The sequence below is a fragment of the Bufo bufo genome, chromosome 2 (genome assembly GCF_905171765.1).
Source record: "Bufo bufo chromosome 2, aBufBuf1.1, whole genome shotgun sequence".
NCBI classification, from domain to species: domain Eukaryota; kingdom Metazoa; phylum Chordata; class Amphibia; order Anura; family Bufonidae; genus Bufo; species Bufo bufo.
The window spans coordinates 536,638,658-536,657,100 of record NC_053390.1 but is presented as its reverse complement, the minus strand read 5'-3'; the positions used below and the strand labels follow the sequence as shown (position 1 = coordinate 536,657,100).

The 18,443-nt window shown below is 44.3% G+C and overlaps 1 protein-coding gene across 2 annotated transcripts in view; it reads right to left on the bottom strand.

The window, feature by feature from the left end:
- Nucleotides 1–917: 917 nt before the first annotated feature.
- HELQ (helicase, POLQ like) overlaps nucleotides 918–18,443 on the bottom strand; it is a 44,164-nt gene continuing 26,638 nt past the window's right edge. Inside the window, exons 14-20 of one of the 2 annotated variants that reach the window (XM_040418003.1) lie at nucleotides 17,651–17,864; nucleotides 17,406–17,563; nucleotides 15,587–15,685; nucleotides 5,750–5,923; nucleotides 5,049–5,162; nucleotides 3,652–3,786; nucleotides 918–1,958 (exon numbers count right to left, since the gene is read on the bottom strand). In XM_040418003.1, coding sequence (XP_040273937.1) covers nucleotides 1,851–1,958; nucleotides 3,652–3,786; nucleotides 5,049–5,162; nucleotides 5,750–5,923; nucleotides 15,587–15,685; nucleotides 17,406–17,563; nucleotides 17,651–17,864 — 1,002 coding nt within the window. In that variant the 3' untranslated portion in view covers nucleotides 918–1,850. The remainder of the gene's footprint in view (nucleotides 1,959–3,651; nucleotides 3,787–5,048; nucleotides 5,163–5,749; nucleotides 5,924–15,586; nucleotides 15,686–17,405; nucleotides 17,564–17,650; nucleotides 17,865–18,443) is intronic. The other variant, XM_040418001.1, reaches the window with a different exon arrangement.

Here is an 18,443-nt window from a genome sequence, read left to right as displayed (position 1 = left end):
ACAATTTGATACATATGCAAATTAACCTGAGATGAGTCCAGCATGATGGAGCCTAGCACCGCCCCGCATCCTCAGAATCTCCTCCTTGCTCCCCGACGTCAGAAAGCTAGAGCGCCATCATCTCGCGATGCGCGAGCTAGAGCATGCGTAGTGTCGTCATAGTGTTCCTTTCCTGTGCTGGCATCAGCCTCAGGGAACTAACTGTACATGCGCTAGCTCGCGCATCGCGAGATTACGGCGCTCTAGCTTTCTGACGTCAGGGAGCAAGGAGGAGATTCTGAGGATGCGGGACGGTGCTAGGCTCCCTCACGCTGGACTCATATCAGGTTAATTTGCATATGTATCAAGATCGTTTTTTTTTTTTACACAATAAAAGCACACAGAGCTTTGGGGACTGGATATTGCGGGTGTGCTAGCGGCCATCTAGCAACCCATGTCCTCAGCTCCATATACAAAATCCCGGTGACAGGTTCCCTTTAAATGCATGTATCAAAACCACTTGCTAAATCTAGTCTTGCGTGGAGTCTTCAATTCAATGCTGCCCAAACCCCTGATGAAGCCAGATTAGCTGGTGAAACATGTTGGTGGGGGGGGGGGGGGGGGGGGTGGAGTCTTAGGTTTTAGTTTGCTGACCTCTTATGTTTATTTGCCTTCAAGTGTTTGATTAATACACAGATACGTGCTATGCTATAAGCGATCAGTGCGCACTTCAATCAGAGTGGTGGTGTGGGGAAGTGCACTCCCAGCCAATTCAATAACATAGTGATCTGGCACTAATAATGAGCATCAGCTAGTTTTACCCACAGTGTTTAGAGCTCACTTATAATAGTTAATAGATGTGCTGACTTCATTTTAAGCGAATCATTAAAAGTTACATTTTATTATCTGGGACAAGAAAGGAAATTAGCCTGTAGCTGTGGTTCACCCGATTAAAATGCTCGGTTGTTGATGCGAGGCTTCATTCCTGAGTTATGATACTTTTTCTTAATGTGTAAATTAGACCATTGGTGCAATGAGGGCATCACTATTCCTCTTGTTGCACCCAAGCTCCACTCCTTTCTCTGGCCAGACACACTCTGGCTGCTTTGCCACTGTCAGGCCTTTTCAATCAAAGCAGCCAGGGAGGTGCTGGTCACAGAAAGGAGTGGAGCTTGGGTGCATCAAGAGCAATACTGATGCCCCAATTGCACTAAGGGCCTAATTTGCATATTATTTAAAAGTGGAAACAGATGGATAGGTTGCTGGGGACAGGTTGCCTTAAATGTACAGCAACTTATGACTCCATTGATTTTGCCAATAGTTTCAAATAATAGCTCACCACAGTCATTTCTTGCTAACCAACAAATTGCATGTAGTACAAAAAGTACAAAAAAAAGTGCAGGACAAATAGAAATACACAAATTGTTAAAAAATAAAGTACATTTTTACAGTTATGCATTGCATTACATTTCTCTAGTATGCAATTAAATTGTCTCTACTTGACATTTTTTTTTTGTGGATCTGTCAGTTTTCCTATGCTACCCTGTATGGGGGCAAATATAGGATAGAGATAGTTCAGGGATATGTAGTTTTCTATGATTTAATTAACTAATTGCATCTAAAAGCTATCAAAATGCTGGCAGGACTCCTAGAGCAAGTCTGACTTCTGTTCATCTCGCCCGCACTCAGCAATTCACAGCTCTCCCTCTTATACATGCCCATACCGGAAAAGATGGCGGCCCAGAACTTTCTTGCAGCATTTATACAGTTTTTGCATAAAATTATCAATTTGAAAAAAAATGAAACCCAGCATCCCCCTCTATTCTACGCTTCCCTCAGATAGGGTTATGTAGGAGACCAGGCAGATCCATTCATTTAGTGCTTTCTGTTTCCATGATTAGAGCTGGGAGGTCAGTTGGAAGACGAAGCAGCTCTTCTACCTCTTCTTGTAGAGCTTCCGCCTTCTCATTCAGCAACATCTAGAAAACCAACAGATATTTAATGTATTATATAACTCACAGCGCTCATACATTACAGTTGATGGGGTTGGTCACTTTCTGGCTGCAGTTAACCAAGGTGCAAGATGAATACCTGTATATGCTATTGCACTTGCTATTATAGCCGTTGTTAATGTTTTGCATAGTTTTCTATAATTTATATGCCATGCCTCTACGTTTAGCGAATGGTCTACACAGAGGTCCCATCCATGAGATGGCTGCTGATGGAGGGGCATGCGATCAGACGCATCACTCCTCCACCTCTATCCAAACACACTGGGGAGATTTATCATTTCCTGTGCGCTTGAAAAGTGGCATTAAAAAGTCGCAAGTGCGAATTTAAAAAAAATTGTCGCATCAGTCACTTTTCGCCATCCTCGCCACTTTTCTGAAAGGGGGCATGGCCAGCTGCTGCCACTAATTTATCTTCATGTACAATGAAGCCAGAAATCTATGGCAGCTCCGAGCTGTCATAGCTTTCTCGTTAGGCGCACGGACTGCCGGAGGATGCACCCAATCTCTGACAAGGTGTGTGCGTCATCCAAAATTTGGAGCAACCTTCCCAGCGCAGGGGATATCAAGACAGGCGCAGAAAACGGCACTCTTGATAAATCTCCCCCACTGAGCCTATGCTAGATTCCAGTGCTGATGGCAGAAGCAATGTGTTTGAGTGGAGGAGGCTTAGTTATGCCTCTGGTCACGTGCATCACCAGCCGTCTTATGGATGGGAACTTTGCACGGATGGCGTACAAAATCTGCTGAACAAGGGCGCATGGCTTACAAAACATTAACAGAATATTAACAATGGCTACATTATTGAGTGCCATAGATTTGTCGTACACAGAAAGTGGGCAACCCCTTTAAAACATATCCTTTGTTTCATGTGACTCTGCCTGTTATATGACTTATAGATTGTAAGCTCTTGTAAACCAGGCCATCATTTCGCTTGTTTGAATTGTTGACTTGTTTCTTGCTATGTTATTTATCAATCTGACTGTACATGAATCCCAATTGTAAAGCTCTGCCGCTATATAAATAAAAATTTATATTTTATTCTGCATTTTAGCTGTTTTGCCCTGAGCAGGCTCCATCTCTAATTCTCAGTTTCCCCTGGGCTAGTGGGCGGAGACTAGTTGCTATGATGTCTCCCATACACAGAGACAAGGAGATCCTGCTCCTCAACTCTGTAGCACGTGCTCAGAAGCAGCTTATACAGCAGAAGTAAGCAGTTTTACTGTGAATCCATCAGTCTGACAGTAAAACCCTTACTAGCCAGCAGCATGGTCTGCATGTCTCTGTGTCTCTGCCACTCTCTAGTAGCCCCTAATGCCTTCACTCTCCCTTCCTCCACGGCCTACACATGTAATCTGATCCTTCAGTGAGCTGCTAGATCTTTAAGCAGTGAACTGCCAAATAAGGGAAAGCAGGACGGGTGTCTGATAAGAAGCATTTTCTATCTAACAAGATACAGTACATTAAAAAGCGCCTTCGTTTCACTTGTACTAAAGGTTTAAACGACGGATACTCTTTGACAATGCATTGTTAATTTTACTTAGAGCTGTGTCAACGCTCCCAATATAAGGATATTCAGGTGAGATAATTAAAAGCACTGTGTTGGACATGAACATTGAGGGTCTGTAAGGAGCCAGTCGACATGAATAACTATACTTCTCACCTTGGCTGAGCTGATTATTTGATTTGCCTGACGTTTTGACAAATGTTCTATGGTTTTTACCATCATTTGTGGATCAGCATTGGCCAAATGACCAAGAGTAGTGTAACCTGCATTGTAAAGTTGTCTGGCTCTGGCCTATAGAAGAAAAAGAAATATATTAATTTTTCCATTATCAGGATAAACTTCAAATGTCCTGTACATACACTCCTTATACAAAGTAGCATAGTACCCGCCTCCAAAACATCCTTTGGCAGCGCTATAAACCACCCATCTGTGCCGATGACGTCACCAAGCCCATAGTGATGCGAACGAAGCCTGGTATGTCAACATCACACAAACAGAGCCTTGCGCTGTGTAATGCAGCATGGCAAGGGTGAGCTCTGATGCTCCACTCACATGTATTCAGGGAATAAAGAAAAGCTTATATCCGGGTTCAGCCCTTAACAAGAATCAGAGAACTGATGCAAGTTGATGGAGTTAGAAGCAGCTTGTAAGCCCTTGAATGGGGAGCCCCTAAGTATACATGTATGAATTGCGAGAAGTAAGGTTCAGACAGTTTGACTGCAACTCACTATCGCTGGTGCAGTTTTCACGTTTAGTGCACATGTGCACTGGCTGTAAGAAATGCCTCTTTGTATCCACTTGGATAAAGCATGCTAAAATGTCTGGAGCTCAACACAGGCATGTATTATTCAGAGGACAGCAATCCTGAGTCATTGGGCATCCAGGCTCTTAATTTATAGTGACTTGTACCTTCATGACAGATTTGACGGCCAATTTGCAGATAAAATCAGGCATGGTCTGGTTTATGGGCATTAAAGTGGATGTCCAGGTTCATTGCTGAACCCAGACATACCTCCATTTCCACCCCTCTGGTATGAGCATTTCATGCTCCGATGCTCTCCCTTGCCTGCATCACGCAGGGCAAGGGCTATTTTAAAAAAAATGTTTTTAACATTACTAGGCGGAGGCTTCCACCTAGCAGTATTGCCGGTGACATCACCGGCACCAATGGGCGGGCTTCAGCACTGCCCTAATCGTTTTACAGGCTAGGGGAGAGCTAAATCCCGCCCATCAGTGCCATGACGTCATCGGCAACGCTACTAGGCGGAAGCCTCCGCCTAGCAGTCCCCATGGAGAGCCCAGTATGTCATCAGATCTCTTAAAAATGCCTTTGCCCTGTGCGATTCAGCACAGGGCAAAGGAGAGCATCGGAGCATGAAATGCTCCGATGGTAATATCAGGGGGCTGGAGGGGTGAAAATGGGGTTATGTCAGAGTTCAGCTCTGAAGTCGGACAACCTCTTTAACCGATTACTGTTCATTAACATTCTGGAGACCACAACTTTCCACAGTTCTTAATCGATATACCGGTATATGTATTCTGGACTTACTAACCTCCAAAACACCAGCCACTTCCATCAGGGGTATTAGCTCTGATTTCACACAATAACTAAGTTTCTTGGTAACATCCAGAAGCAGAGCTTTATAGGCCCAGAATTCATCCAGTTCCTGTTTTGAAGCAGAAGAGCTTTAGTAGATTGAAAGAAACACGAAAAGCATAAACTCCCCTGACATATCCCAAATCATACAGTAATAAAATAAAATGTGTTTGCAGAGTAATCAATGCGTCAGAGCTGGATGTTGGTTGTGGCCATAGTTCTTTCTCTTTGGCTCTGCTGCAAAAGTACTAGGAGGACATATGAATATGTGCCACCAGAACGTCTACTGAATGTGAGCGATATGGGTGAAGAGGTCTGGACATTCCTTCAACAGTCTGTGGCCTCTGGGCCAGTGGAACAAAACAAAAAAAATAAAAAATCATAAAAATCAATGGGAGACTGGTTTTCAACACTTTGGCAATACCATACTGACATTTACTCTTCAGCTAATACAACAAACTTTAGAGCAGGCCACAGATTTCAATATCTTGCACCAGGCCGGTGACTAGATATTTCTGTACTGTTCACATTGCTCACAAACAAATTATGAAATAGTGTCCAGGATTTTGCAGCGCTAGAGAGTTTAATACTTGAACAGAATTTGTACCTTATTTTCCACAAACAAATTATGTGGGAGGATTTATCTAGTGGAGTTACCTCACAGAAATGCAGTACGCAAGAAGAGAAAGAAGCAGCCGAGCTCAGAAGATTCTGAATAAACCCTCGTGGCATATTGAATTTTGTAGACACTGTCCATATATCCAACTCTTTTGTTAGGAAATGCAGAATGAAGGATAGATAAAGCCGATTCACCACTCGCTCCTCTGCACTCTAAAATGGAATATTAATACCAGAAAAAAAAAAATGTTAAATACAATTTCACAACCCAGACCCCCTACGTTAAGTCATAAGAAAAGAACCAAAGGAAAAAGGAAATCTCCAGCGTGCATAAAAGTCCACCTTTTTTGAAACCTGTTAAAACAAACATCCTCCTGAGAGGAATGCAGTCTCAAGCCAAAGTAAAGAAGTGGAATAAGAAGAATAAAAAGATTGTATAAAATAAGCCTTTCATCTATTTTACACAGTGACCCAATTGTCTGAATGAAATCATTCTGGTTTCCATAGGGTAGATCCAAGATTGTGTACTGTATATGTATATTTGCTATGCCGTAAATGGATTGCCCCAAACCCTTTAACAAATGAAGGCCCAGAGGCAAATAATTGATTGCTGCCTAAAAAGACTAATAGGGGCCAGAATTAAACTTTTTTTTTTTTACATGATTAGTACTGCTGCCGCTGATTCCAGATGAGTAATTTTTACATGGATACTCATCCCAGTCCCCCTGCTGCGTGCCACAAACGGCCCTGGAATGCAATGATAGGGCTTCTCCTAGAGTCCTCTGCATTATGAGCGTGCTCACGTGTCCTCTCAATGCATTCCTGAGCTGGTTTGCGGGTGCACATAGGGGGCATAAGGGTGAGTATCCACATACAGATTACCGATTTGGAGTAATTGGCAGCAGTACCATTTATGTATTATTGTACTTAAAAGGGCATCTGTCAGCAGATTTGTACCTATGAAACTGGCTGACCTGTTACATGTGCGCTTGGCAGCTGAAGGCATCTGTATTGGTCCCATGTTCATATGTGCCCGCATTGCTGAGAAAAATTATGTTTTAATAAAAAGCAAATGAGCCTCTAGGAGCAACGGAGTTGTTGCTGTTACACCTAGAGACTTGTCTCTTTCTGCAATTGCCGCTCCCTCTCCACTTTGACTGACAGGGCCAAGCAGTGAAAACGTGATCACCCCAGACCCCGACTTCTCCTAAAGTCTTGCACTATGCTATGTGCTTCAGTATACGGCACAGACGAAATACAGGTAAGAGACTCACCGGCAGTTCTCTTCTGTGCTGCAAGCCTCTTTCCCACACAGTGCCTACGCTGGATACTGAAGCTCATGATGCACAGAGAGACTGTAAGTCAGGGCAAGGTCTCATCTGAAAGCTAACAATCTAAACTATAAAAGTCTAGAATCACTGCATTACCTCATCCACTTTGGGAGATACAGCTGCTCCCAGGTAGGGAGTGATAGCAGCTGAAAAAGTGAAAGCAGGTTTCAGCTGCTTTCACTCCCAACCTGATCCTAACAGCTATATTACCTGATGGAGATAATGTAGATAGTGTTGTGATTCTAGTCTTGTTTTAAGGCTTAGATTGTCAGTTTTCAAACAAGACCAGGCCCACATCTCTAGCTGTTACCCGGTCCTAGATATGAAGAAGTAGTCCACACAAAAATAAATAAATAAATAATAAACTATAAACTAGGCATCATCATAATCATAGTGACTCAGGCACAAAGTGCATGCCGTAAAAATAATTTCAACAAAATAATGTTAAAATTGCTGATTAGCCTTTCCCCCTAAAAATATTAAAAGCTATACTGTATAATGAATTGATTGATTCAACTTTATTGTCATTACACACGTATAAATACAGGGCAACGAAATGCAGTTTGCATCTAATCAGAAGTGCAAAGAGCAGCAAGTGCAATAAAAACATGTTATACTTCTACAGATAAGGGTAGTGTAAAAGGTAGGAATAGTTATGTACAGATTATGTACAAATAAGTTAAAGGGGTTCTGCACTTTCATTTAACGGATGATCTATCCTCTGGATAGATCATCAGCTTCTGATCGGCGGGGGTCCGACACCCGGGACCCCCGCCAATCAGCTGTTTCAGAAGACAGCGGTGCTCCAGCAGCGCCGCGGCCTTCTCACTGTTTACCGCCGGGCCGCCGGCCCACTGACGTCCCGACTATTTTCAACTATCGTGGGCGTGGCTAAGCTCCATTCAAGTGAACAGAGCTTAGCCCCGCCCACGCTAGTTGATACTAGTCGTGACGTCAGTAGGCCGGAGGTAAACAGTGAGAAAGGCTGCGGCGCTGCTGGAGTGCTGCTGCCTTCTCAAACAGCTGATCGGCGGGGGTCCCGGGTGTCGGACCCCCGCCGATCAGAAGCTCATGATCTATCCAGAGGATAGATCATCAGTTAAATGAAAGTGCAGAACCCCTTTAAGTATACAGGTGTTTATATTGCTATACTGTACAGATAGCAAAATATACAGATGTACTATGGACAAATACACTGCTCAAAAAAATAAAGGGAACACATAAACAACACAATGTAAGTCCAAGTCAATCACACTTCTGTGAAATCAAACTGTCCGCTTAGGAAGCAACACTGAGTGACAATCAATTTCACATGCTGTTGTGCAAATGGGATAGACAACAGGTGGAAATTATAGGCAATTAGCAAGACACCCCCAATAAAGGAGTGGTTCTGCAGGTGGTGACCACCGACCACTTCTCAGTTCCTATGCTTCCTGGCTGGTGTTTTGGTCACTTTTGAATGCTGGCGGTGCTTTCACTCTAGTGATAGCATGAGACGGAGTCTACAACCCACACAAGTGGCTCAGGTAGTGCAGCTTATCCAGGATGGCACATCAATGCGAGCTGTGGCAAGAAGGTTTGCTGTGTTTGCCAGCGTAGTGTCCAGAGCATTGAGGCGCTACCAGGAGACAGGCCAGTACATCAGGAGGCCGTAGGAGGGCAACAACCCAGCAGCAGGACCGCTACCTCCGCCTTTGTGCAAGGAGGAACAGGAGGAGCACTGCCAGAGCCCTGCAAAATGACCTCCAGCAGGCCACAAATGTGCATGTGTCTGCTCAAACGGTCAGAAACAGACTCCATGAGGGTGATATGAGGCCCCGACGTCCACAGGTGGGGGTTGTGCTTACAGCCCAACACCGTGCAGGACGTTTGGCATTTGCCAGAGAACACCAAGATTGGCAAATTCGCCACTAGCGCCCTGTGCTCTTCACAGATGAAAGCAGGTTCACACTGAGCACATGTGACAGACGTGACAGAGTCTTGAGATGCGTGGAGAACGTTCTGCTGCCTGCAACATCCTCCAGCATGACCGGTTTGGCATTGGGTCAGTAATGGTGTGGGGTGGAATTTCTTTGGAGGGCCGCACAGCCCTCCATGTGCTCGCCAGAGGTAGCCTGACTGCCATTAGGTACCGAGATGAGATCCTCAGACCCCTTGTGAGACCATATGCTGGTGCGGTTGGCCCTGGGTTCCTCCTAATGCAAGACAATGCTAGACCTCATGTGGCTGGAGTGTGTCAGCAGTTCCTGCAAGACGAAGGCATTGATGCTATGGACTGGCCCGCCCGTTCCCCAGACCTGAATCCAATTGAGCACATCTGGGACATCATGTCTCGCTCTATCCACCAACGTCACGTTGCACCACAGACTGTCCAGGAGTTGGCAGATGCTTTAGTCCAGGTCTGGGAGGAGATCCCTCAGGAGACCGTCCGCCACCTCATCAGGAGCATGCACAGGCGTTGTAGGGAGGTCATACAGGCACGTGGAGGCCACACACACTACTGAGCCTCATGTTGACTTGTTTTAAGGACATTACATCAAAGTTGGATCAGCCTGTAGTGTGTTTTTCCACTTTAATTTTGAGTGTGACTCCAAATCCAGACCTCCATGGGTTGAAAAATTTGATTTCCATTTTTTAATTTTTGTGTGATTTTGTTGTCAGCACATTCAACTATGTAAAGAACAAAGTATTTCAGAAGAATATTTAATTAATTCAGATCTAGGATGTGTTATTTTTGTGTTCCCTTTATTTTTTTGAGCAGTGTATATAAATGTGCTGATATGTACATCTATACAGATGTGCTGTTGTATACATATATACAGATGAACTGTTCTATATTGCTATACAAACCGGAAAATATACAGATGTACTATGAACAAGTATCCCAACTATAGCAAGTGTCCCAAACTATAGCAGTAACCAATGTGAACTTACAGTGAATTTTGAGAATGAATGACCGTCATGATCATGGTCCAGTGATTATGGAGGGATGGAGGAGTGTAGAGGGTTAAGAGTGTGGATGGGAAGGTTCAGCGGGGGATTGAGTTCAGTAGGTAGACAGCTGTGGGAAAGAAGCTGTTCCTAAACCTGATGGTTTTAGGCTACTTTCACACTAGCGTTCGGGGCTCCGCTTGTGAGCTCCGTTTGAAGGCTCTCACAAGCGGCCCCGAACGGATCCGTCCAGTCCTAATGCATTCTGAGTGGACGCGGATCCGCTCAGAATGCATCAGTCTGGCTCCGCTTGGCCTCCGTTCCGCTCAGCAGGCGGACACCTGAAAATTATTATTATTATTTTTTTTTTGTTCATGGTAATGCAAACGGATCCGTTCTGAACGGATCTAAGCGTTTGCATTATAGGAGCGGATCCGTCTGTGCAGATACCAGACGGATCCGCACCTAACGCAGGTGTGAAAGTAGCCTAAGTCTGAAGGGTCCTGTAGCGCCTTCTGGAGGGGAGGAGCTGGAAGAGTTTATTGGCAGGATGAGAAGAGTCCCTAAGAATGATGCGTGCCCGGCGTAGACCTCTCTTCTTGTGAACTCCTCAATGGCAGAAAGTGGAGTCCCTGTGATGCGTTGGGCGGTTTTCACCACCTGCTGCAGTGCCTTGCTGTCAGCAACAGAGCAATTCCCATACCAGACTGTGACACAGTTGGTCAGGATGTCAGCAGACAGGTGTTTTCTCTTCAGTGTCCTCAAGAAAAAGAGGCGCTGATGTGCCTTCTTGACCAGGCTAGAGATGTTGGTTGACCAGGACAGATTCTCAGAGATGTGGGTCCCCAGGAACTTAAAACTGCAAAACCCGTTCAACAGCCGTGCCAGTTATGTGGATGGAGTTATGGGTGTTCCGCTTCTCCTTCCTGAAGTCCACAATGAGCTCTTTTGTCTTGCTGGTATTCAGTAGCAGATTATTGTCAGCGCACCACACAGCTAGGTGCTTTACCTCTTCCCTATAGTCAGACTCATCGTTGTCACTGATGAGACCGATCCCCGTGGTGTCATCTGCAAACTTGATGATGGAGTTGGATCCATACCTAAGCCTGCAGTCATAGGTGAAAAGGGAGTAGAGGAACAGGCTCAGCACACATCCCTGTGGAGTGCCAGTGTTGAGTGTGATGGTGGTGGAGCAGTTATTTCCTAACCTCACATGCTGAGGTCTGTTGGATCCAGTTACAGATAGGGCGGCTGATTCCAAGATCCACAAGTTTAGTGATAAACTTGGAGGGAATGACTGTATTGAATGCTGAGCTGAAGTCAACAAACAGCATTTTTGCATAAGAATTCTTGTTGTCCAGGTGTCAGAGTACACAGTGAAGCGCTGTATATACAACATCCTCTGTACTCCTATTGTTTCGATAGGCAAAATGGTGAGGATCCAGTGTGGACGGGAAGCATAACTTGAGGTGTGCCAGGATCAGTCGCTCAAAGCACTTCATAACTATAGGCGTGAGTGCTACATGGCGGTAGCCGTTCAGGCACGTTGGTGATGAGTGTTTTGGCACTGGCACAATGGAGGTGTTCTTGAAGCACGATGGTACTACTGCCTGGGCAAGCGACAAGTTGAAGATGTCAGTAAAGACCCCTGCAAGCTGCTCAGCACATGCTCGAAGCACACGTCAAGGAATGCAGTCAGGGCCAGCAGCCTTGCGAACGTTGATGCTGCTCAGTGCGTTATGGACATCTGTAATAGTGAGAGCGAAGGTATGGCAGTCATCAGAGGGTAGGGTTTTGATAAACTTTTCCTTGTTGTCCTCGTCAAAAAGAGCGTCGAAGTAATTTAGCTCATTGAGGGAGGACACATTCATGGCTGTCTGTGTGGAATTGCTGGGCTTATAGTCAGAGATGGCCTGAATGCCCAGCCACATGCGTCGTGGGTCAGAGATGACAAAGTGCTCCTCCACCTTCAGCTTGTAGCTGTGCTTGGCCTTCTTGATGCCCCTCTTCATGTCTGCCCTGGACGTACTGTAGGCCTGAGCGTCATCTGATCTGAAGGCATTGTTACGTGCCTTTAGTAGAAGCCGCACTTTCTTGTTCATCCATGGTTTCTGATTTTGGTACATTGCGATTTGCTTTTCTGTGGTAACATTGTCAATTGTGGTGTTGATGTATTCCAGTACGGAGTACATATAAGAATCAATGTTAGTGTGAGAACCACAGGTGGCCTGAGAGGCAAACATGCTCCAGTCCAGGTCTTTAAACCTGTCCTGGAGTACAGAATCTACCCTCGCTCGCCACACTTTGATTGTCTTCACACGGTTGATAAGCGGTGAATACTTGGGGGTGAGAAACAAAGAAAGGTGATCAAATTGTCCCAGGTGGGGGAGGGGCATTACCTTGTGGGCTCCAACAATGTTTGTATAGACATGGTCCAAGGTTTTATCCCCTCTGGTGTGGCAGGAGATATGTTGATGAAATGTAGGTAGCACTGACTTTAGGTTAGAGAGATTAAAGTCACCCGCTACAATAAATGCAGCCTCAGGGTGTGCAGATTGTTGTTTGCTGATGACCGCAAGGAGTTCGTTCATAGCAAACTTGGCATTAGCTTTCGGTGGGATATATGCAGCTGTTATTATAGTGGAGGTGAACTCCCTCGGCAGATAGAACGGTCTACACTTAACCATGAGATACTCTAGGTCAGCTGAGCAGTGTTTTCCAACACCAAGGCTTGTTCACATAAATGCACAGTCCTCCGCCTCTTGTCTGCCTGGAGAGTGTGGCGTCCGACTAGCTCGATAGCATTGTCAGATATTCCGCTGTGTAGCCATGTTTCCGTGAGTATCATGACATTACAATCCATAAGTGTCCCAAAGTCGTAACTTATCCATTTTGTTCACCAGGGGCCGCACATTAGCAAGGAAAATGCTGGGTAAAGAAAGCCAGTACGGTGTTAGCCTTAGCTTAGCTGTTAGCCCGCCGCGCTTCCCCCGCCTTTGTTTGCGGTGCATGCGCCGTGTTTGAGCACTTCCGGTCGGCTGAGTAACCGGCGAAGCATCGGGTGTTCTTATTTCAGGGATGAGTCGAAGGTTGCTGATAAAACAGTCGGAGTTGTGTAATCCTAAATCCAAAAGCTCTTGTCGGGTGTAAGATGTAAAAGCGAAGCTGCTCTGAACGAACAGACCCGAAAAGAGCAGGAATAACACTGCTAACTTGCAAAATCTGAGGAAACACTGAGCCTCGCGTGGTGCACGCGCCGCCATCTTCAAGTCCGTGATTTTCGTGAGGTAAGGGTCTCACAGGAGAGTTGGATATGGTCCCTTGGAGAAGGAGCTCTCAGTTATGCTTCCTTCCTTCACTCTGGACTAAAATTTTATAGACTATATGTACTACAAAATGGTTCCTAAAAAATTTACAATGCGATCCGCAAAATCCATGCTCTCACACAACTAAATAAAAAGAAAAAAAAAAAGTTAACACTACTGGAACAGAGTGGGAAATTTGTTTTACTGGTCATTAAAGCGGTCACTAAAGGGTTAAAATTAATTTCAGTAACCTGAGTTGTGCACCTTCAGACAAATTCCAAATCTACAAATAAAAAAAAAAACGGGACATTTTCTGGAAGGTTTTTCTAATTTTAAGGTGCCTGTTAAGGGGTTAAAACGTCACAAATTAAAGGGACTTTCTGACAGTTTTATACTGATGACTGATCCTAGGCCAGTGACATGTTCATGGGTCACCTGGCCTAGGCACAACCACTATACAACGTACAGAGCGGTCCTTGGTGAGCTGTGAAGAGGCATTGGTGCAACTTCTGTGGTTTTTACATGCGTATTTGCCATCTCCAGATGTTAACTGTAAGGCAATAGGAATTATGAAACGCAGAACAGACGTGGTTTTCTATTGGTGTTTCTTCACTTGTGTTGAGTTTATTGTGTGCATGCAAGATACTCTGGCATTTTTTTCCACCCATTTTCCTATAGTCTTCTCTATAGGGGAAAAAACAAAAACAAACCACTTGTGTGCCAAAAGCCATAAAAAAAGCATGCAGTTTTTGATACAGGTTTTTAGTTACATAGTTCAGCTGAAAAAACACCTACGTATATCCATCAAGTTTGTGTGAAGGAGGCCTTAGCCTGGGTTCACACGGGCGTTGTGGGGGACGTACGGGAACAGATGCGGGTGCATTGCGGGAAAATGCGCGATTTTTCCCCACGAGTGAAAAGCGTTTTAATGCATTTTGCACGCGCGTGAGAAAAAAATCTGCATGTTTGGTACCCAGACCCGAACCCGGACTTCTTCACAGAAGTTCAGGTTTGGGTTAGGTGTTGTGTAGATTTTATTATTTTCTCTTATAACATGGTTATAAGGGAAAATAATAGCATTCTGAATACAGAATGCTAATTAAAATAGTGATGGAGGGGTTTATCATGTGACAGACCATGTGATGAGCGCAGTGACGTCACCACAGGTCCTTTTCCTCAAAGAAGAGAAGCTGGGCTGCGCGAACAAGTGGATTATGGATAGTTAAATTTTATATATATATATATATATATATATATATATATTTTATTATTTTTTTTAACCCCTCCATCACTATTTTACTAAGCATATATTCAAAAGGTCAGCACTGCTCCTTAGCGATTTGGCGGTGCACGTGTCAGCGGGCAGGAATCCCAACAGACAGTGTATGAAGGAAAAACCGACACCCGCACTGTTGATATACACATCCGCATTCTGGTGAACAAATCCCAATCCGGGGAGTCTTCACCTGTGATAGTCGATTTGTTATATACATTCTTAAATGTCCCTGCTGTTTGCTGTATGTGGAAGAAACTTCCATGAGAATTAAAGATCGATTAAACACAAATAGACTATTAGAAAAGAGAATTTGTTACTCCCACTGCCGTATCATTTTCACCAAAAGGGACATACTATATCACAATTACGCTATCAGGTCATTGAGAGTGTTCCATTACCTCGACGCGGTGGTGATAGAAATAAATTATTACTGAAAAGAGAGGCATATTGGATCTAAAATTACAATGCATGTGGTTTTATACGATAGTCTGAAATTTTGTTCCCTTCTTTTTCTTCATAGCGAAACTAGTTTTTCGGAACATGTACATCACATTTAGGACATTTTATACTCCGTAGAATTTCAGCTGTGAGAGGAGTCTAATGATGTGACGTCAGTTACTTTGTATCCATTTGTGTCTATATAAGGTACAAGGGTAGGATGTATGTATATAGTCTGATGAAAGCACTGGTGTGCTGAAACGCGTCACTATGCTGTAATATGTGACAGAATAAATTTGCATCATATATCAACAGTGCGAGTGCCGGTCTTTCCTTCATACACTATTTTACTTTGTATTCTGTACTAAGAATGCTATTATTTTCCCTTATAACCATGTTAGAAGTGAAAATAATACAGTGATTAGACTTTAATGGGGTTGCTCATCCCTATCATCACCTAGCAACCATGCGTGAAAATCGCACCGCATCCGCACTTGTCAGTATACCATGGTACAGTATTACAGCTTCTGCACACTTTTGTCTATTCACCATATATAACTGATAATGTACACAATCCCACTGCCATGTACTTTACCTTCTTCACACTCTGTCCTGATACCTTTCTTGCAAGAAAACTTTCTGGTACACCTACACTTCCAGCCACTTTCTGATCCACAGGGTCAAGCAGATTAAACTGCAAAATAAATTTACAAAGTACAATCGTGAATCAGTCATGGCAGGAACATAGCAATTTATTTTTAAAGGGACATAAAAGATCATGTACATTACTTATTCACTTCTTGCTTATATAGCACAGACACATTACAGGGGTTGTCTCCTCTCAGACAATGGGGGCATATCGCTAGGATATGTCCCCATGGTCTTATAGGTGCGGGTCCCAGAGACTGGTGGCTGGAGGACTCCGGTCCGGCCACTACCACGTGCTCTCCCCATAGAAATGAATGGGAGTGCACTGTGCATGACCGGCCACCGCTCCCATTCACTTCTATGAGCCCGACAGAAATAGCCGAGCCAGCACTTGGTTATTTTCAGCGGCCCCATATAAAATGAATGAAGGGCAGCTGCACATGCGTAGTGCACCCTCCACCACTTGCGGGACTCAATTCTCAATATAGGTGTGGGTCCCACCACTGGCTCCTAGCGATATGCCCCCATTGTCTGAGATGAGAATAACCCTTTAAGTAGTACTGTACAGAGATTGTCTTTGGAGATGAGCAAAGTATTGGAAAAATCGATTTGGCTGCTTCAAAGAATAAAAAAAAAATATTTGCTTACTTCGTCACGAAGCGCATTTCTTTGTAATTAATGACAGGAAATGGCGATTGCACCGCTGCCCATCATTGTACCCTTCAGATGCCACGTTCATGACTTATGCCGGCATCTGACATGGATATTACAGTGTAAAATAAAAATCTTGCGCGGCCCGCGATGACATCACCGTGCACGGGATCTTCAATCAAGATGGTGGCGGCCAGCTCTTCGTGCTCTAACAGATGAGGTAAGTAGGATTTTTTTTTTTACCGCCATTTCATGGAAAATCTATTCGCTACCACGAAGCACAAGAAAATTCGGCAACGCGGCAAATCTAATTTTCCCTGAAATTCAGATTGAAGTCCACTTTTTGTTTTGTTTTTTCGCTCAACAATAATTGTCATCATTCAACAGTTTATACCTCCAATAGCGAAAGTTCACAGTAAGCCAATTAAAGGGGCTGTCCCATCAAGACATTTATGACATATCCATAGGAAAGACCATATATGCCGTTAAGTGCCAGTCCTACCTCTGGGACCTGCTCTTATCTCAAGAACAAGACTTCCATAAAGAGCCGACTATTTTCAGAAGTCCTTTGAAAGCAAACAGAGAGCCATACATGCACAGCCAACTCTCCATTAGGCCTGTTTCACATTTGCGTTACAACCGATCTGGCAGGCTGTTCCAGCCGGGTCTGTGACAACTGGGCACTACCGAGGATCTGTCCAGCCCCATTCACTATAATAGGGACCAGTGGAGGTCCGGCCCCAACATGGCAAATATGCAGAGGATAAAAACTGCTGCGTGCAGCGGTATTTGTCTTGCCGGGTTGCGGCTGGATCTCCACCGGTCGCCATTTATAGTGAATGGGGCTGGACGGAACCTCGGCAGCGCACAATAGCGCCCAATATTCACAGATCCGGCAGACTGTTCCCAGCTGGAACAGACAGATGGATCTGTTTTAACACAAATGTCATACAAGCCTGACCTGTGGCATGTGATGGGGACCAATTCTTGAGAAAGGAGCAGGTCCCAGAAGAGGTACCCACACCTATCAGACATGATATGCCGTAAATGTCCACATGGGAAACCCCTCACACACATTTACAATCCTTATACTTGAAGATGATTGATCATTTTACCTGCCTGAAGTAAATCATCCAGTCTGGGCTGTACTGAGTAACCATGTCATAAGGAGTCACAAGGTAAAGAAGATGAAGATGGCTCTGAAGTACTAGTCCTTCCAGCCCTTTTCTCAGATCACTATATAGCACTTCACAGTAGGATAAATCAATCGACCCTATGGAAAATGGCACAAATTTGCAGCGTACAGAAGCCAAGTATAGTTTACGCATTTATAAAATCAGTACACATCCCAAGTACGCACCTTTGTAAGTTGCTTGACCCAGCCTTGACACCTCAAACATAAGTCGTTCTGTTTCGGAGCACTGTTTAGTGCACACAAGACCTTTGCTTGAAAGATACTCCAAAGATTCTTTTATTATATCCCATAATGACTTTTCTTTGCTCAGATGTTTTTGCTGGACATTGAGTAAGGTATAGGATCCAAACTGATAGATCTCTTCTGCTGTTTTTGCAATCTATAAGAAAGCAAAAAGCCACGTTACACTCCTCTGGTGACATCATACGTTTTTATATACATTGGTGATGTCATACCTCGGTCAGGTATGACCCTGCACGCATCCATCACAAGTCACCAATGAGAGCTGGCAGTTTCATCATATGACAAAGCCGCCACCGCGTTTTGGTTTCTGTTATAACCCAAAGCCACTACACAGATATGAGCCAGAGCTAAATGGGCACATTTTCCAAAAGATCACTAAGGTCTCGTTCACATTTCCGTTTCTGTTTGACGTCCATGAAAAATAAATCCGTGTTTCATCCTTAAGGAATCCATGTTTGGTTGTGCATTCATTTTTCATTCTCTATGTGTCGTCCTTATTCCAAATACAATGCTCAGCTGAAAATTAATCTCCCGGGCATCTCTTACCAATGGTCCGTGAAACCGACAGAACACAGATGCCATCCATGTTGTGCCAGTGGTTTTTAGACTTCAATGGGCATGTTTGGTCCGCATCACAGACAAAAGTAGTGAAATTCTCTGTGATTTTTCCACTCCGGGTACTTTCAAACTTGCGGCAGAGGATTCCGGCAGGCAG